This window comes from Megascapheus bottae, chromosome 5 (genome assembly GCF_031878675.1).
Source record: "Megascapheus bottae isolate mThoBot1 chromosome 5, mThoBot2.hap1, whole genome shotgun sequence".
In the NCBI taxonomy this organism is placed as follows: Eukaryota; Metazoa; Chordata; class Mammalia; order Rodentia; family Geomyidae; genus Megascapheus; species Megascapheus bottae.
Window position 1 is genome coordinate 51,821,297 of NC_143513.1, and position 20,899 is coordinate 51,842,195.

The 20,899-nt window shown below is 36.9% G+C and overlaps 1 protein-coding gene across 1 annotated transcript in view; it reads left to right on the forward strand.

Annotated features, from left to right (window-relative positions):
- The window catches only part of Dync1i1 (dynein cytoplasmic 1 intermediate chain 1), a 266,609-nt gene that overhangs the window by 52,647 nt on the left and 193,063 nt on the right, over window positions 1-20,899 (forward strand). The window contains exon 6 of the mRNA XM_090333142.1: window positions 3,838-3,953. Within this exon, the coding sequence (XP_090189268.1) occupies window positions 3,838-3,953 (116 nt within the window). The remainder of the gene's footprint in view (window positions 1-3,837; window positions 3,954-20,899) is intronic.

Below are 20,899 nucleotides of genomic sequence, written 5' to 3' on the forward strand. Positions count from 1 at the left end.
TAACTTCCTCTAAAAAATGTTTGGACACCATTAGTCCTTAGAAAAGTGTAAATGAACCACAGTGTTGTACCACTTCACATTAATTAGGATGCTATCATGTTTTTTAAAAAGATGTAATAATAACTGCAGTGGTGGAAATAGAGGTATTAGAACTTATACAGTGCAAAAGGAAGAGTAAGATGGTACAGTCACTTTAAAAAATGTGAGTTCCTCAAAGTCAAATATCACATTGTAATGTGATCCATTCTTATATACAAACCTATAGAAATTGGAGGCATATATCCACACAGAACTTCATACACAAGTGTTCATATTAAGATGATTCATAATGACTAGAGATGGAAGAACTCAAATTTCTACTAACAGATGAATGGGTTAAAAAACATTTATCCGTCCAATGGAATGCCAATCATCAGTAAACAGAAATGATATGTTCACAAGTACACCAGTGAACCTAGAAATCATTAAACTGTGACAGAAGTCACAGACTACAAAATGCATCATTGTATTGGTGTGAAAATAAGTAAGTTAGTAGTTGCAATAGTTAGAGAAAGGGAAAATGGAATTTGACTGTGAATGATTATAACATACCTTTGTAGAAAAACAAAAGATTCTGTAATTAGAAAGTGAAATTAATTGCACTTCTTTGTGCTATCCTTACACACACACACACACACACACACACACACACACACACACACACAAACACATCTCTCTAAACTGGAAAGAAACTTTAGGCATCCTTGATCTTATGTTTCTGATCAAAAACTTCTTTCATTAAAATTGGATGGGCTGGCAGGACCTTGAATAATAAGAAATCTGATAGTGGCCATACTTTCAAAGAAAATTACTGCATAATTCATCCATCCACTAATCCTAGTTATGCACATTTCTCAGCTCATAAAACCGCAGACATATCTTAAAGAAATTGAGCAAGACCTATATTACTAGGTTGTATAAATTCACATGCTATGGCTCACATGTACCCTGAGGCTGGTGCAGGAGAATCCTAGGGGGCATTGGGGAAGCTGGGGTTGGAGACAGGAGGTGGAAAGACTTTGTGGTAAAAGGGTGCCATCTTCTGACCAGCTTCTACAGACCTACTAGGGGTAGTAGAAGTGTATAGTACAACATATAACAGCATTAATTCAGAGATTATGCACAAATAGTAATATTTCAGTAAGTTTGGGAAGCATTAGAAGAAGTTTCTTCAGAATTATAAAATATTTGAGTTAGATTCACACTCTTACATGAAAACCTCAAATTTATGACAACTCAGCCTTTATTTTTGTTTGATGTCTTGAGTTGGGACCCTGACCTCACAGTGACAGTGGCAATGAAAACAAGTGGAAACTTTTCATTCCAAAAACAAGAAATACTTTGTTTTGGTTTGAAAAACTCATCTGTCCAAACCAAATTTTGAAAAGTAGGAAGTTTTGCAATATTTTTTATTTAAACAAAAGGAAATGGACTCTTCCAATTAGCTTAAACTTGCACATGTACCCATATCAAAACAGTGATTAGGGATATATTTTTAGTGTTTCATTGACAGAGTTATTCTCCAACTCAAAGGCTTTTGCATCCATAAATATTCATAAACATCCCTTCTCTGATTTGATTTCATAGTCAGCCAGAGAGATTTACTAAAAGTAGAGCTGCTTCAGCTAAAAGCTACAAATTATGCCTGGCACTAAACTTGGTGCTTTCCAGGTATGAGTTTCATCATCAAAAATTTAGTAGTGCCCATTTGATGGACCAGAAACATGATGCTTAGAGGATTATGTCACTGGTCCAAAGTTTCCACCTAGAGATGTTTTCACATTGACCTAGAGATATCAATGCATTTTCTGTTTGAGCTCCTCATGCTATCCTGACTCTCTGGGATGTTTTGGCTTCCTGCTGCTCAGTGCCTGTGCTTGGCTACTCACAAGATAGCTCTAAAACCCACCAGCCAAGTGTGCCAGAATCCCTGCCTGCAGTGCAGCTGTCACTGGAGAATAATACCTAGAGCTGGAGTTCCCTGGTCTTCACAATGAGAGTGATTTCACAAGAGAAGTTGTCAGTAAAGGTTGGTCAAATTTGCCACACGACAGGTGGATTTCTGGAGCTTGTGATAGAAAGGATCTGGGGTGATATTCCATGGAGGAGTGTGGGAGTTCAGGATGATGCATTTGGTTGGTGGACAGATAGGTGGGAGGACATGAATGTCATGGATTTCTTCTTTCAATTTTTTGAGACTTTTATCTGGTTCACTTATTTTTTTCCTAGTATATTTTACGTGTTTCTTATTTTATCATCATTAAAGTTTCAGGTCCCTTCTGTTTAAGAGCATGGGGAACTCAGACTGGCCTCCTCTCTCCTCTGTGGTTCTTAGTTCTCCAGGTTGAGCTCCTGTAGCCCAGGCTCAAGTTAGAGTTAGAACTACGGTCAGGCCTACTGCCTACACAGACAGACAGCCAGGCTCGTTGCTTTCTAAAGCTGAGCTTGTCTTGTTTTCTTTCTCTTGTTTTGCAGGGATTTTTCAAATTTTAATTTGCACTGTTATTATAAAGGTAATATACAGAGAGGCTATAGCTATATAAGTCAGGTAATGAGTAAATTTTTTGGACAATATTACCTCTTTGTTCTCTCTAGTTGGCCTTGTTTTCATTTGTTGGCTTTATGTACTCCTTAGATTTCACTTTAGTTGTCTTGATTACCCAGGAAAAAGAATTCTTAGTCAAAACATACATCTCATATCATCACTACTGATAATAACTTAAAGAAGAAATAATAAGACTATGACATCTCCTAGTAATTGGGGTATATTTCTTAGAGAAATAGCAGTATAGATCTTTCAGAGATCTGTAATGTGGGATGTAGGATAAATATTACACCCTTATCTCCTTTTGTTTCACAGAGATTCACTTGTTTCTATGTCTGGAAAGTCTTTTTCTTTAATTGTAGAATATTGCAAGGGGTTCCATGGCTCACACCTATAATCCTAGATACTCAGCAGGCTGAGTTCTCAAGCCAGCCCAGGCAAGAAAGTCTGTGAGACATTTTGCTCCAACTAACTGCCCAAAGCCAGAAGTGAAACTGTGGCTTAAGTGGTAGAGCACTAGTCTTAAGCAAACATTTTGAGGACAGCACTCAGGCCCAGAGTTCAAGCCCCATGACTGGCACCAAAAGAATATAGACTATATCATACAATTACTATATCTGAATATTAAAAGAAATGTTCTAGAAATTATGATGTTAGCATCTGTGTAAATTATATGTGCATGTATATTAAAATATATTTGGTATTTATGTTATATATGTGGGACCTATAAATCATCCAAAGCAATTATACTAATAAGTACTATTATTTCCACTGACAGAGAAATGAAAATTCATATACTTCCTCTTGGAGTACTATCCCCCCTCCCCCCACCCCCGTTTTTCCGAGCACATGCTACTCTACTTAGAAATCCACTTCTCTTCAAATCTCAGAATTACTTTCCTTTAACCTCCACCATGGTCTTTTAGTCTAAGAAACTAGAATCTTAGTTACAAGTGCAATACACTTTAACTATGAAGAATTACATATGATCAGAATGGAAGAGATGGCTCAGGAAAGCTGAAGGTTGGCATAAGAGGCTTATCTGATATCACCCAGCCTATCAAGGACAAAGCAAACCAAGAATCCAAGTGTTCTGACTTGGCTGGGCCAGTTCCTTATTGTAGCCCTGCTGTTTGTACTGAGAAGCTGCAAGTGCTTGGGCTTGCTAGATTTAGTGCTTTGTTTCTGTCCCTGACAGCATGTTCAAAATGAATGCCTTTCTTCTCTAAGTGTTTACCCTTTGTTACTTACAGAAGAAGACTGCATAAGCTGGGTGTGTCAAAGGTTACCCAGGTGGATTTCCTGCCAAGGGAAGTAGTGTCCTACTCCAAGGAAACCCAGACTCCTCTTGCTACACACCAGTCTGAAGGTGAGCTATGTCTTTTGTTTACTTTCTACATTTTCATTGAAGATCTGCCAGGGAGTAATGTCCCTCTTGCTGATATCTTATCTTGCCATAAGATGTCTGATAGGATATATATGGAATGACAAATAGAAAGGTAAAGGTGCCTTTGATTCTGATCTGAATCTTTCTGGTGTGAAAATTCAGTGAATTTCCTCCAAGGCATACATAGACTTTAAAATAGCAAGATAATACTATTTCAACTTTTTGTGAAGAGGTAGAAATCATGAAAATATAAACATATCTGTGACTATTGACAATAAGAAATGTACTTACAGTGATCAGCAAACTACATTCTACCACTTGTTTCTAGAAATAACTCCTTATGAGGACATGGATACCTTTAACATGGCTATTTTCTTGCTACAATGGTCAGGTTGAGCGTCTATGAAGAAAATGTAGCTGGCTTCAAAATCTTAGCATCTTTACCCTCTACAGATAAATGTAGCTGGTTTGCCTGGCCAATTTAGATGATAGATCATAATTTCTGATCTCAATTTTAAAATATTTTCTACTCCAGGCCCAAGGGGTGTATGGGAAATGAATTCTATACCTTCTTTGTGCATACCAAAAAGAATTCAGTGAAAAATTCACACACAAATTATGACTCATAAAAGTACAAAAATAATAGATATTGAAGCTGATAATCAAAATACTCCCTGGAAAGTAAGGCATTATGCTAAAGCAAAAGTACTTGAAAGCAGAGGGCACACTTGTGCTGAAAATTGGAAAAGTGAAAGTTTTACTGTTGAAAAGTATCATTGTTGGTATGACAGAGCAAATTCCTCTTTTTGCTTGTTAGTTCATTTGGTGTTGTTAAAAATTGGAATCTTGTTGTTATGTGATGAATACTGATCAAAGACTGAAAGGACAAAAAAGTGATTAGCATCTTCTGCTTGTTCTGCAGGAGATATATGAATCAGGGCAGTTTTGTTGGTGCAATCTATACAGATTTTCAATTTGGGTTTGAAATTCATGATAGCAAAAGTGAAGTCTTCATTTTTGAGATTTAGTGCCACCTACAGGCTTTCTGAAAACCCTCCCTTAGCTATGGTGTTATAATTTTTTTAGTAGCAGATTTCCATTGTTAAAGCCCTGTACAGAACTATGAATTTAGATGTGAGTATATACCACCCTCTGGTGGTGAAATTTTAAACAAGCCAATCAAAAGAGCCTGTGTTTTAAAGTGGCAGAACACACACAAAAAAAGCCTTTGAGGATCTTCTCTTTGGACTTCTCGACAAGAAAAGAAAGATAATTGAAACAAACAACAACAACAACAAAACCCCTCACCACCCAACCAAAACCTTTTCTTGAGTTAATTTGCTGCCAGAAATATGTTTATTTAGCTCCAACTCTGACCCATAACATAAAGATATACAACTGGAATAGGAGTAGTGAATTGTTTTGTTTTTAATTCATATACTTAAGATACTGGCAATAGTACATAATAGTAACAAGGGCTGATAAACTTTTTTTTCTGATAAACTTTTGAACTGGAATACATCATAAGGAAAAGCCTGCACATTTCATTTTATTATTGTATACAGAGCTTGGGAACCATCATTATACTGTGGTCCAAATGCCAGGAAAGAGGAATTTATTTCTCAGCTATTAGTAGAAGTTCTTTCTGTTATGTAAGCATGATTCATAGAGCTTTCTTGTAGCGATGGGTATTTAGGTGATTCAAATTCCACCACATAGGGGTTGGGAGTGTAGCCTTGTGGTACAGTGCTTGTCTAGCATGTAGGAAGCCCTGGGTTCGATTCCTCGGTACCACATACACAGAAAAAAGCCAAAAATGGTGTTGTAGCTTAAGTGGCAAGGTGCTAGCCTTGAGCAAAAAGTGTCCAAGGGCAGTGGGCAGGCCCTGCCTTCAAGCCCCAGGACTGGCAAGAAAAAAACATCCCACCATACAGATGTGATACTAACTACCAGAGCAGACTGTGACTCTTGATGTTAAAGCACTTCCTGCATGGTTTAGACAGGAAATAATTTAGATATAGGTTGGGCACCTTGACCTTGCACCAAGGGCAAACCTTCATCTTTGGCTGTCCGGCTGCCTAGCTGGCAAGGGTGTCCAGTGCCGGTGTCTCATCTGTCATGGAAGGCAGTGGCAGGAAAGCCATCAGTGCAATGGTGATTGCTGTAGGCTCCTAGCACATGGAAGCTTTGAGCAGCTCTCTCTTTGCAGTTGAACCCAGAACAATATCTTCATAAACAAAAATGCAGCTGACTACTGTATTTTATGATCCAGTATGGCTCTTAGATGGATATTTGCAACTCTTATATTTCTGAAACCCATTTTAGTTTTTGATTGCACTGAATGATTAAAGGATTTTGATTATTATTATTTTGTGTGTGTGTGCATGGGTCATAGTGCTTGAACTCTGCCTGGGCGCTGTCCCTGAACTCTTCAGCTCAAGGCTACTGCCATACCCTTGAGCCAAGCCCCACTTCCCATTTTTTAGTTTTCTATAGGTTAATTGAAGATAAGAGTCTCAGGTCCTTCTGTTCCCAGGCTGGCTCTGAACCGTGATCCTCAGATCTCAGCCTCCTGAAAAGCTAGGTTTACAGGCTTGAGACACCACACTTGGCTGGATTTTGATTATTTTTAGCTGACTATCTAAAGAAATTTTAATGTTTTTCAAACTAATGTCTCAAAGTCTTGATGGAGTTCCAGTAATTCACTTTTCTACTCATTTCCATTTTGTGTTACTATTTATTTTTTGAGTGAAATGGAAAGTAGTTTTGATTTAGCTGAGCTTAAGCCTTCTTTGTCTACCAGGCACCATAAGGAGTATTCTCTTCATAGTGGTATTAGCTTGTTATATAATGACCTGTTATGAGAAATACAAACTTTCAACTATGAAGACATAGGTATAAAGTCTTCGTGTTCTTTCAGACAACTTTGACTTTTCTGACCTGCTTTAGTAATTAGTTTCAGGGAATGACAACTGAGAATGGAGAACATGAATTGGGAACAGCTTATCTCTACCTCCCAAAACATTTTAAACACATGTTTTTTATTCCAAAATAGAAAAAAAATTATGGGTCCCTGCCAAACTTCCTCTGCTTTTCGTATTATTATTTCCCTGGACTGTCCGTGAGGTCCCGAGGGCAGGGAGCCAGTCTCTGGCAAGTTTATTACAGTGAATAAGTTACTGGTTCCTAATAGACACCCAGCAAATGCAGTTGAATAAGAGCCACACCAGAAATCTCTAGAAAGTCCAGATGCTAGTTGGCCCCATGGGTATTGAGAATTTCTTAACTCTGGAAAGATGTCAGCCAAACTGAAGAAAGACAGGGGGAGCATCTACAAAGTGTTGATATCTTTGAGGAGTTTCTGAACTTTTCCTTTTCTTCATGGTATCTTCTGAATGGGAGTTTTATGACTTCATCCTGGCCCCTTTCCTATTTTTAATCTCCCTTCCATTCTTTTTTTTTTCATCTAAGGAAAATAATACCATAAACTTTGCAAGGGGGCCTGCAGAGTCATGACCCAAACACTTATACAGGCTGTGCACTGCCTGGAATGTGTGCCCTTCACGAACATGCCCAAGGTCAGCTCCTCTTCCTGCCAATATCCCTCCTCATACTGTGAACATCATCTTGTTTTCTCTTTATGGTGTGTTATATTTAATGATCATTTGCTTGTCACTTTCTTCCAGTTTGATCTCCTTGAGGGCCTTCATACCCTACACAGTGCAAAGTGGGTAATCAATAGACATCATTGCAAGTATGGAAGAATGAGATGATGCTAGCCACTAAAATCTTATTTAGGAATAAGAAAGCAGAGAGAGAGATTTCATTGAATTTCAGACCACAGAGTGTGCTCTTCATGTAATATGGCTGCAGTAATTCTGTGATTTTTTTAAATGGAGAAATGATGAGGGTATGATTTCTGTCTTGAGGAAGGATTATGTTTCTCTTTCATCCAGGCCCCTGTATCCAGCCCCAGATTGGTGCAAAGATGCATGTAACAGCAAGTATGATAGAGAAAATGACTCAGACAGCCCGGGGTGACCCAGAGTTGAGCAAAACAGCTTGCAAGTGTTTACTGGATAGTAATGCTACTTAAAGGAAGAAAAGATGTCTAAAAAGGTGGCTAAAGGATGATCTTATTTCATCTTATACTTTAAAAAAATATTGTCTGAGTTTGGCATGCTGAGAGTATTGAGATTCCTATAATGTACCCCAATATTGCTTTTACTCTTGCTCATTCACAAAGCAGAGGCTCCCTGCTAAAAGAAACCACTGAATAGATCAGAGATTACTTTCCACTTTCCCTCATGACCAGTTCTGGAGACAAAATAGCATAAGAGAACAAGATGCCATGATCTTTCTTCAAGTTTTCAGGGCCTTGGCCCAAAGACTTTGCTGAAAGAGAATGGCAGACTATAAACTAGCATAAAATCTCTTCCAAGGATACTGACTTCATTTGCAACAGAATTTGGCAAGGTGCAGAACCAAAGATACTTTCAAAATAATTAAGGTCATGGTTTGGTGCAGTTAAGAGGAGATTGACAGAAATATAAGCTAAAACATAGATCAGAGAGCTAAGTTACTAGAATGAATCAAGGGTGAAAATGGCTAGGAACAACTTTACACATAACCAAGCTACACCAGAGCAATTACAGAGCAGAATCAAAGCCACATGCGATGAGGGGAGATGAGAGAACAAATTTTCTCAGAGTAGTCTATTTACAACTAAACAAATAAGCAGATCATCAGTACACCTAAAGATAGAGTGGCCAGTAAGCTTATTTGAAGAAAACAAAATTTAACCTACCTGCAATGGCAAAGCAGGCAACAGAAATCGACTGTTAGAGCAATCAGACTGGTCTAACAAAATCTTTAAAGCAGTGTGTGTATGTGTGTGCATGTGTGTGAGTGTGTACACATGCGAGTATGTGTACTTTTTCATGCAACTAAAGGAAGTCATGCTTAAATAAATAAAGGTATTATGACTGAATTTCATCAAATAGAGATATCAATAAATATGTCTATATAGGTATATGTCATATATGATATATGATTATATGTAATATGCATGAATCAATAACATATATGAAGCATATACATGTGTACATGTGTGTATATGTGTACGCATTCACATATACATACATATACCTATAGACATACATATGTATACATACATACACACATTCTTTTTTATGAAATATAAATTTTAGGGTTCCATATAGAAATGGAGAAAAAAGTGGAGGAGCATATCAATTCATTAAACTGACAGGAGACAAACAACAAACTTCAAAATAGATTAATGTAGAGAGCACACAAAATGATCAGAGAGAAATTAGGATGAAGGAAGATGAAAAGCTCTTCAGAGTTATGTGGGATACAATTAATCAAATCAGTATGCTTGTAATAACACTACTGGAAGAATGTGTGAAAGAAAAGGAATAGAAAAATGTTCAAATAAATTTAGATGAGAACATCTAAATTTTTATGGAAATCTTCATCTACAATCAAGAGGCTCACCCAATCCCAGATAAGATAAAGGTAGAGTTTAACAGATGCATCTCAAAATAATTGCTTTAATCCAAAGACATGAAAGCAGCATGAGTAAATTAATTTTCTCTCACTGAGGAATCACCAATATATTGGGCAACTGATTTCTCCTCAGAAATAACGGTATCCAGAGGACAATAAGATATGGGTTCAAAGTCCTTAGAGAAAAAGGTTAGCCAAGAATCCTGACCTAATACAATTAGTTTTCAAAGTAAAGCCATATAAATCATCACTGGGATAATTTATGGCGCCAGACCCATCTTAAAAGAAGTACTGGAGAACTAGGAGTGTAGATATAGTACAAGATCTGGATACAGTCCCAAATGCTGCCACCCAAATAACACAAAACAAAAACACTAAAGCACAAATTCTGGCTGATCACAAGTGACCCCAGATAGTAATTCAAGTCCATAAACCTAAATATGTAACTAGAAAAAGTAAATAGGCAACTAGAATAAACAATGTAAATCTTTTCTTCTTTTCAGTACTTCTATTTGTTTTTTAAGTTTTAGCATAAAACATTATGCTTATAATCGTACTGTTAGAAATAGAATATATAGAAATGTAATATATTCTTAATAATAATGCAAAGGGCGCAGGTGGGCACAAAAGTGTATTTATTCAAAGGAAATTACTCTAACTGGTAATTTTAATCCATGGTACCAAATGAAGAGAATTATGAAAACTATGAAGATTAAAAGCTGTATGTATACAATTGCTCCCTTTTTCTTTCCTTCACTTCTTTAAAATACATAGAATTATAGAAGGTAACAATTATAAGTGCATTCTTGAAGTTGTAACATATAAAGGCATTATTTCTATAACAATAATAGCATGAGGAGGAGAAAGAAAACAGGTATATGGCTCTAAAATTTCTATTACTGGAACTAAGTATAAATCTAAAGCAGACCCTGATAAGCTATGATATATATGGTAAGGCTTAGCGCAGACACTGTAATAATCAAAATAGTAGAGAAAACACACTAATAGTAGCTAACACTAGAAATATTTATTTAGTGAAAAACCAAAGCACTAGAAGGATAAATTACTTTTTTAAAAAAAAAAGTCTGGAGGCATGCAGAAAAAAACCTAAATTGGCAGGCAAAATAAAAAATGTGTAATATTAGTGAGTAGAGAGAAACAAATGCATAAAAATAGCACTCTGATGAAACCTGACCTACCAGGTATGAATCCCTACCTGTACAAGATATAAACACAAGTGTGTGTGTCAAGGTAATGTGGTATCAACACATGCAAACTGAGTATAATAAAAAAAAACAATGAAATTGTCTATAATAGTTATCAAATAGTAGAATACAGCACCAGGAAAATGATGCATTTACAAAAAAAAATCTTGGGAAAGCAATTGATGAAAAATATGCAGAAAGTCTTACAGTAATAGAAAATGTGGTCGAACTGCAGTTAAAGAAATTCTCTAATGCCTGTTAATTTTCTTTTCTTTTTATTGTAAAGGTGATGTTCAGAGAAGTTATGGTTACATAAGTAAGGTCACAAGTACATCTGTTTTCAAAGGATGTTACTTCCTTAGTTTTCTTTTTTGGCTTTGTATTGTCTTTAGCAACTTGCATGAAAACTCTTTAAGTGATAAGACATGTAATATTGGGGCTGAGTAATGAAGTGAAGAAGTGATTTGGGGAAGGAGGTATTACAAATTAGAGTAAATGATGACAACCAAAATGTAGAGAGGCATGGTAAGCGCTTGGAGTGTAAAGCAAGAAACAGGCAAGAGAACTTAGTGTGGTCTTGATAGATTTTAGATGGCTAAGCATTTAAATGAGAAACATGTAGTTGAAGGCAGAAATTGAGCCATATGGTCCAAGGTTCATGGAAGGCCCTTATGCAAGGACTGTCTACTCTCTCCTCTTTTGGTTTACAGGAAGAAAGAGATTCCTTCACATTGATGTTTTGTGCCTTTCTTTTCTTTTTCTAATAGAAATAGAATAGTGGGAAGGTTGTCCAACATTTTTTAATTGGCTGGAACTAATGTGTTGGTTGCTACAATATGGGGAAATTAGTCATTTTGTTATATTATCCCTAGAGCAGTTAAAAGTAGTAATATGGATGAAAGTAATGTGTCACATGTAAGCAATTCTAAGGACTAGAATCAGGAAGAAAGAGGAAGTCCAGATTTACCCTGTATGCCTGCTGGTTTATGCCTGTAATCTTAGCTACTTGGGAAATAGACATAAGATTGTTATGAGTTTGAGGCCATATCTCTATTTCAAAAATAAATACACACACACACACACACACACACACACACACACACACACACACACACACACACACCAAAGGGCTGGTGATGTGGCTCCAGTTCTTGGCTACCATGTGCAGGATCCTGACTTCAATCTCAAGCACCACAGTTGTTAACCTATACCTTATGAGCAGTAATGGTGACAGATATGCCTTTGCTTATTGTACTGGTGATCTTATTTCTCAATTAGTCTGGAACATAGACAGGAGGGTGCTATTAGTTTGAATTCTATAATTCTAACATCTAACTCAAGTTTCTCATATGGTTTTTAAAAAAGGTAATATATCAACTGAGCACATTTCCTGTCTATATATGATATCCCTTTCAATGTAAGATTTGCTTAGTGAGATTGTTGGCCTCTTGTCATGCTTTACTCACTCTGCCCCATCCATCCCATCTCCCTCAGGGAGGTACAATAACTTTGATTGGTAAGTTTCAGACCACTTCCAATGCCTTTTGGGGTCTCAGGTGGGATCCAGTATACCTGTATAGTATACAAATTACATTATCTAACCATAAGTCAGAGTCAAGTCACACAGAAGAGGGAAAGTGTGTCAAATCTCACCCTTTCCTTTGAGGGAGGAAAATGCCAATTGAAATAAATAAATAAATACTTCAATGTCACTCTCTCTGTGAGATTCTCACTCAGTCTTGAGGAATAATGAAAGTGTTCATTTTGGATCTTTCTACTTTTATCATATTATTTCTCATTTTGGTGCTATTTGAGTCTCTGAAGAATATCAACAAGTATTTGCTGGCAGTTCTGAAGAAAGAAAGTACTGAACATACTTTGTCTTCTTTCTTTTCCTTTTCTTTCTTTTTCTTAACTGTCAGTTGTAGGGCTTGAACTTAGAGCATTGTGCACTGTCCCTGAGTTTTTCTGCTCAAAACTAGGGTTCTACCAGCTTGAGAGACAGCTCTACTTCAGGTTTTCTGGTGGCTTATTGGAGATAAGAGTCTCATACACTTTCTGGCCTTGGTAGCCTTTGAACTGTGATCCTCAGATCTCAGCCTCTTGAGTAGCTAGGATTAGAGGTATGAACCAATAGCACCAGCCTGAAGATACAAGTAATGCCCCTAGGTAATTAGACAAAAAATAGCAACTTAGGCTGAGGAGAGAGGATTTTGTCCCATTCTAAGTGAGAAAGTGACTAGAGGGCCAGGAGTTTGGCTTAGTGGCAGAGTGCTTGCCTAGCATGTGCAAAGACCAATAAAGCCAGAAGTGGTGCTACTATGGCCCAAGAGCTCTAGCCTTGAAAAAGTCCAAGGACAGTGTTCAGGTTCAAGCTCCAGGACTGCCAAAAATTATTAGAAAATATCTTTCTTTAAATTATTATTTGCACAATAGTGAGAACTAAGGAAATACATCTGTTTACCAATTTCCCTTTACGGGTGGGGAGGGAAGAGACAGAGACAGAGAGAGGCAGGAAGAGAGAGAGAGTCAGAGACAGAAAGACAGAGAGACTGAGAGAGAGAAAGAGAGAGACAGAGGGGGGAAGTACTCCATTTTGCCAGGTTTCTGGATAGAGAGCTTGAGCAGCTGTTCCCTTCTCTCCATAGCTCATGTATGGTGGTAATCTCAGTAGAGTCATCACTGGGATCCAACAGCATCCCCTGCCCTGTTCAGGTGCACTAGTAATTTGGGTTGCTGTGGGAATCTTTGGGTGGGCTAGTGGGGATGTATCTTTCAGTAACCCTTACTAGAAGTGTCAGCTTCAGTAAATTCTTGCTCACCAGGGACCATTTCTTCTAACTCTGTTTTAATATAAGCCAGATCTTGAGATTCATGTGTTATGCTGAACCTTGGTATTGTGAGGTATAGTAGGATTTGAAGAGGTAGGAATATTTTTTTTTCTTTTCCGCTTGTCCTGAGACAACACACTGAGGAAATAGGACTCCATACTCTCCCTGTTTAGGTAATCCTTGGCTTGGTTCATTTGGGTAAGTAAATGAAAGGTTTGCCTACATAGTTGAAAGCCCCCATCACATTATATCATCTGAAGCCTATTTGTACGTTGGGATCATTTTATTTGGTTTTGGTTAGGCATAAAAGTGTTGTGTGGTCTCCTATTTTTTTTCAAGGTCTTCTGGCTTTTGGAAAATTGAGTGATTTCATCCCTGTCAGTGTTTCCTAGTGAAACTTTGTATTTTTACTCAAATTACTTGATCAATTAGTTATGTCAGCTGCCCCAAATGTACCTTTTTATTAATAGTTCCTTTTATCAATTCATTGGAATTAGACATTGCAGCCATGGTCTGAGGCCAGTAACATCTTGCAATAATTTATAAATATTGCTTTTTAAAAAGGCATCACAATTGCTCATTTGTGAACTTTTTGGTTGTGTCCCTGTGTGATAACTTCCATTTGTCTTATTATTAGTTCTGACAAACTGGATTAGATCTTGGCCATTATTAAGTGGTTCTATCTGCTCTCAAATCTACTGAGAGACACGGCATTATTATGAATTTAATTAAAACTGCATGTGGTTTACAGCATTCCCTCAAGTCAGTATGCCATTCGTCCTGATTGAGTGTGCTAATGTGCCATGGTGTTTTATGTGAGAGGTGCTTGAAACTTCATAGTAGCCCCAAGGTAGTTCCTGTGGAATGACATGGTGGTGAAATAGTAAAATTCTAAGAAATCTTTTCTATTTAAGTGAGTCATGTTTACACTTACTAACGTATGCATAAATGTGTTAAATGTGTTTGTTAAAGCTGTGAGAGACATGGGTTGGATTTCAACACCAGCAATGTGTTGGCAGTGAAAGACTCTACAAAAGTCAAACCTGGCAACAGTTTGGAAGATCTGGTATATGTATTATTCTTTGAAGTGTGAAATAAAATAGACCATTTTGGAATTCTCTCTTAAGATTTAGAGTATTCGGTCAACTAGTTTTAATGGTTCTCTCTTAACAAACAAAAAATATACATAAAAGCTAGTTCTCAGCATCAAGTTCAAACCATTGTGAAAGATACCAATGGTAGGACTTTATGAGATACTTTCTCTGGAATGAGACATTTGTTGCATTTCTTAAGCATTTTAAAAATAGTTCTTGGCTCAACAAACTTTATAGGTAGAGTTATGGAATCTTTTAAGTAAACAAGTTCAAAATCTGATTCTGGGATTTGACCTTTGGTGGAATAGAAGAACAAGAGGTAGGAAGTCCTCATTCTGACACACTTTCTCTACACACTGGGTCTTTAAAAATGGTTGTTTTTCTATTACTAAAGAATACCTTTTCAGTCCTGTGTCTGTCAAATAGATAACATAATATCCAACAGTTTCATAGTAGTACCAGGACACTGTGTGATGCTTTGTTTCACTAAAGACAGGAAGTAGGTCAATGGAAAGCAAAAAGTTCAAGGTAAACATTCAGAATAAATGGAAAAGACTTTCCAAGACATGGATACTTCCAGGTAAGAGAAATGAGGTCAACTTGGACGAATCCAGTGAGCGAGGATAAAATGATGAACTCTCTCATGGGGAAAAAGTTGAAATATAGGAAATTGGTGATGAAGCAGAACATTCTTGCAAAGACAACAAACACAATCAATAGGTAAAGATTAAGGAATACTGGAGGCAAGCAGTTTGCATCCCCACAAAAAATTTCCTACAATGTCTCTAAGTTTAAATACAGTCTCATCTATTTCATAGTGGTGTAGTGAGATTAGCTATAGTTAACCTAAAAAATGTGTAGGATTTTTAGTAAAATGCTTGGTGTATAACACTACTCATAATTTTTAACATAAAATGGCCATTTAAATATCTCAGTAGATATCTCAGTGTTTCCATAAAAAAATTCCTATATCAATTCAAGCTGACCAAACAAAATTCTCTCTTTCACTAGAAGTGAAACCTTGACTTTTCTCCAAATTGAATAGCATGTTATTTTAGAATTCTTATTACAAAGATTAGTTAGATCTTAGCTTGTTAAAACTGAAAAAAACTGGGTTCTAATATCTCATCTACAAATATTATATACAAGAATAACATTAAATATTTTAAAAGTAGTATTGCTGGTTAATATTTTAATAAAATAAAAGTTAGCTAAAGATCTTAGTCAGAACCTTTGGTTTGGCCCAGAAAAGGTACAAATTCCTAAGTTGTTAGGTCATAAAATATATTTGTCTTCACACTTCTTTGCTAGATGGATGAATATTCCATTTTGTAAAGACTTTAAAACCTGGAATTCAACTTGCTGGTGAGAAACCAAGCCAGGATTCATACCTACTACTTCCTGGCTCCTTCTCTATGATTCTCTGCCTCAGACTAGACAGCCCATCTTCTTTAGAAAACAAAAGCTTTTCCTCAAAGTATAAAAAAATCCAGCATTACTAGCCCAGCCACAAGATATCATAGATGTTTTATTTCACTTAAAAAAGTCAAATAGTTGTACAAGAGTATTACAAATTTAATGTGTCTATGTCCAGTGCTTTTTGATCAGTCATCCCTTCCATCATTTTTTTCTTCTTTCTTCACCTTCCACTAACTCATTTCATGGCTCTGTTTTCCTTTATCACATGTATACCTTGAATATTTTGACTGTATTCCCCTTTTCATTCCCATACCCTCCACTCCAGTCAAACTTTGTTTCAGCTTCTTGATACTCATTTTTTTTTTGGCCAGTCCTGGGCTTGAGCTCAGGGCTTGAGCACTGTCCTTAGACTTTCTCAAGGCTAGCACTCTACCACTTGAGCCTCAGCACCACTTCCGGCTTTTTGCTATGTATGTGGGGTACCAAGGAATCGAACCCAGGTCTTCATGCATGCTGGGCAAGCACTCTACCACTAGGCCAAACTCCCGGCCCCCGATACTCATTTTGTTAAACTGTCAATTGTTCAAAAAGTTTACAATATGGAGTGTCACTCCTGCATATACAATAATTTAGTCAACTCTATTATGTATATATTCATATATCTCTGTGAGTATCCATATGGAAGGCTGTATGTTGGGTCTAAGATCAGCATACAGGAAAAAATACACCTTTTGTCATTTGGACCTGTCATACTTTGCTCAGTAGGATACTTTCTAGATCCATTCATTTCTCTGAGATAGACATAATTTCATGCTTCCTAATGGCTGTACAATATTCCACAGTGTATATACATATGTAATATCTTCTTTAAATACATTCATCCATTGAAGGGCTTCTTGGTTATTGTGAACTGGGCTATAATGATCATGAATGTGCAAGTGTTTTTGTTGTATACTGCCATGCAATCTTTCTGATAAATTCCAGAAGTGGTATCACAAGATCATAGGGTAGATCTATGTTTATATTTTGTGAGGAACCTCTATCCGCTCTTTTTACAGAGGTTGTGTTCATTTACATTCCCTGTAACAGTTTGTTAAAAAATCCCTTCTTGGGGCTGGGAGTTTGGCCTAGTGGTTAAAGTGCTTGCCTAGCATGCACAAAGACCTGGGTTTGATTCCTCGGTACCACATACATACAAAAAAAAAAAAAGCCAGAAGTGGTGCTGAGGCTCAAGTAGTAGAGCTCTAGCCTTGAGAAAGTCCAAGGACAGTGCTCAGGCCCTGAGCTCAAGCCCAGGACTGGAAAAAAAATAAAAAAATAAAAAAATTTTTAAAAATTCCTTCTTCCTAGACTCCTTGCCAGGATTAGTTGTTTGTATTCTTGATGATGGCCATTCTGACTAGTGCAAGATGGAATCTCAAGGTTGGTTTGATTTGCATTTACTTTATGTTCAAGAATACTAAGCATTTCTTCATGTATTTATTGGTCATTCTTTTTTTTTACATTTCTTTTTTATTGTAATGTACACAGTGGTTACAGTTACATTCTCCAGTTAGTAGGTGCATTACTTCTCCCACACTGATACCCCTTTTCATGTTTTTCTCCCCATTTCCCTCCCCCTACCTTCTCCCAATCATCTTGTTTTCCCTCCTTCCCTATTTTAGATAAACAAATAAATGTATACACAATCTATCAGGTAACAAAGTCAGAATACAGTAACAATATGAGATTAATCATAAGGGCAACAAAAGAGAAGAGAAATAACATAGTACATTAAGAACAACACACACAAGATAAAGCTTTCTATGTAGTTCCTTTGCCAATTAATTAATTGTATTATTGCTTGAGGTTTTAGTTTTCTTGAGCTCCCTTATTACTAGCCTCTTGTCAGAACTACAGTTGCCAAAATTTTTTGTCTCCTTAAATATCCTCTCTTTCATTTTTTTTTCTTTCACCTTCCCTTGCCAACTATACCTTTACTTTTTCATCTTATTAGGACTTTTTCCAATGTCATGAAGATTTTATTATAGGTATCCCTCTCATTTAAGCTGCACAAAAATCTTTATATGGTCCTGTAACTCCTATCCTCACCTCTTATGACCCTTCCATATAAGCAGAGATAGGTATTAATGCCTCCTTTTACAGGAATGGTTCAGTAAAAATCACATAAAAATTTATATGCTCAAGGGTATCAATGTGCAAGAAGTAATGTACCTACTACCTGACAAATGTAACTGTTACCCCTCTATACAATATCCTGACAACCTTCTCTCATTTAATTAAAAAAAACTTCATTGAATACCATCCTGTACTATTTCTTTCCTCTAAGCAAGGAGGCTGAGAGGAAAAGGATTGCAGTTCAAGGCTAGCTTAGGCAAAAAAAGTTCACAAGATCTTATCTCAAAAGTAACCAGAAAAAAAATAGGTCTGTAATTGTAGTTCAGGTGTAGACTGCCACCCCAGTACCTGCAAAAACAGAAAAGGAAAAGCAATCTTTTTTTTCTCTTTTTTTTCTTTTTTTTATTGTAATTAGTAAAAGGGTTACATGATATTTGCCAGATAGAAGGCGCATTAATTCACATACATTGATATCCTTTCACATGTCTTGGTACCCATTTCCCTCCCCCCCACACCCCCCACCCATCTTGGTTTTCCTCCCTTCCCTATCAAATTTCAAATATCCCAATACAAATAAATTCAATATATCAGATAACAAAGTGAGATACTATACCAATATGAGATAACCAAGGGACAGCAAAGGAGATGAGAGACAACATAGTACATTAAGGACAACAATCATTCATTATATGGCTTTTGTTTCACTATCCTGGAGGTCCTTTCAATTAGCTTCACATTATATGGCCTTATGTATCAAGATTTTGCTCTATTGCAGATCTCTGCTAGTAGAGCCCAAGGTTTCTACTGATTAGGACGAATGAGGGAAACCATTGAGCCTAAGTTCCTTTGAGTCTGGCTTACTTCACTTAATATGATTTTTTCTAAGTCTAGGAAAAGCTATCTTTTGGAGACAGTTGACATCATCCTCCATTTCTGATATTGTCTACGTGAAGTCTAAAACTGTGCCCAAGGCTTATCCAATAAAAGAGAGGGAGTGTCTTCAAGCCCTCGGATAGTGTATTTCATTGGCCCATAAGGCTTGGCAAATTGTTTTCAGGTGAGGTTCCATATCTTTAACTTTCCACTTATCTATCCAAGACACACTAATATGTTAAACCTGTCATGCTATGAAATAAATCTTCACAGCTCAGCACTCACTGATCTGATTTTCACTTTTTGCCACTCATCTTCTATGTTTCTCCCTGTCATGCAAGCTTGACTGTCCAATGTTCCACCTCTATGCAGAATGGATGCCTTTGGGAAATATAATTATTCTAGATTCTTTAGATTGTATTTTAATGAAAAATAAAGTTAGAGTAAATGGCCTTACGTTATTGGTTCAGGAAAAGTTATATATCCCCAGCTTTATTAGGTATTCAGAGTCTCGTAGTCCTGCCATTGTGTTCCAGTGACTCAAGAGAAAAGTGCTCATATGCTTGTGTGAGTGTAAGTGTGTGTGAGTTTAGTATGAGTGTCTCACTAAAATGTAATTTTTCTTAGACAAAAAATAATTGCCAAAGATCTAGTTGTCTGCAAAGAGAATAAAATTCATTTTGACAGGCCACCTCTAAGTTTCTTGTGTTTCATTATTTGTTGCTGAAATATCTCAGATTAAAATGGTGACAATAAAAAACATAACTTAGTAGCTGTTAGGCATGATTTTTCTATTTGTTGGCATAAGATTGCTGTAAAAAGCATCTGTCTTCTCAATTGAGCTCATTTGTAATTCTAGAATATAAGAGGCAGAAACTGGAAGGACCTCCATTTCAATTTGTAATTTTTGGTGATTCAGAAGTAACTTGACACAAGGAATTTTGATGAGTCCTTGGTTCGGCATGGGCAGACTCCTTTCAAGGAAGGAGTAGTTAGAGGAAGAAGTAGTTAGAGGAACTTGCAGTTGGCATTTGACTTGAAGAAACTGAAACATTGAAGACAGTACTAGGCCTTGCATAATCAACAAAGTAAAGATGTGAGTTAGAAAGGCAACTCTTAGGTTTATTAAAAAGAAATCTACCAGAATATTTTATTCCAAGTACCTCTTAATTCGTTAAAACTGTCACTTACATTGTTCTAGAGGTTGTCAAAGTTTAATATGCATCTGAAGTATTATATTAAAGTATAAGCAAATTACATGGCCCTCACTCAGAATTTCTGATTCAGCAAGTTTAGGGTGGCCTCAAAATTTCTACTTCTAAAAAGTGTTCCAGTTGCACTAATACTGCTGGCCTGGATTGAATTCCACCTGCATATAGTTTGGAGTCGGGGAGTCTGGGGCTTGAGTTTCTCAGTTCACAGCTAGCCATCCACAGGGATGGCTGAGTAGTTGGGAGTCCTGCCTGGATTACAGACGTGAGCCACTGGCACCCAGCTGAACATATAAACCTATGATCTAACAGAAAGGACACCTGAAAGGGATTTTTAGAGGGTGTTATAGGATAAATTGTGTCCCTGTCATGTATTAAAGTTCTAGTCCCAGCACAAGGTCACTGTATTTTCAAAACAGGATCTTTAAAGAGGTAATTAAGTTCAAATGAGGTCATGAGGGTGCTCACTCACCTCTTATGACTAGTGTCCTTATGAGAAGAGCCCAGATCATGGGAAGACACATGGATGTAGGCCTTACTCCCTGTTTCAATGGATGATCCATTGGACTGCTGGCAAATCATGAATGTGAACTACCCAGTGCACAAAGTCAGGTATCTAAGACTGTGAATGGTGCAAAATCTAGAGAC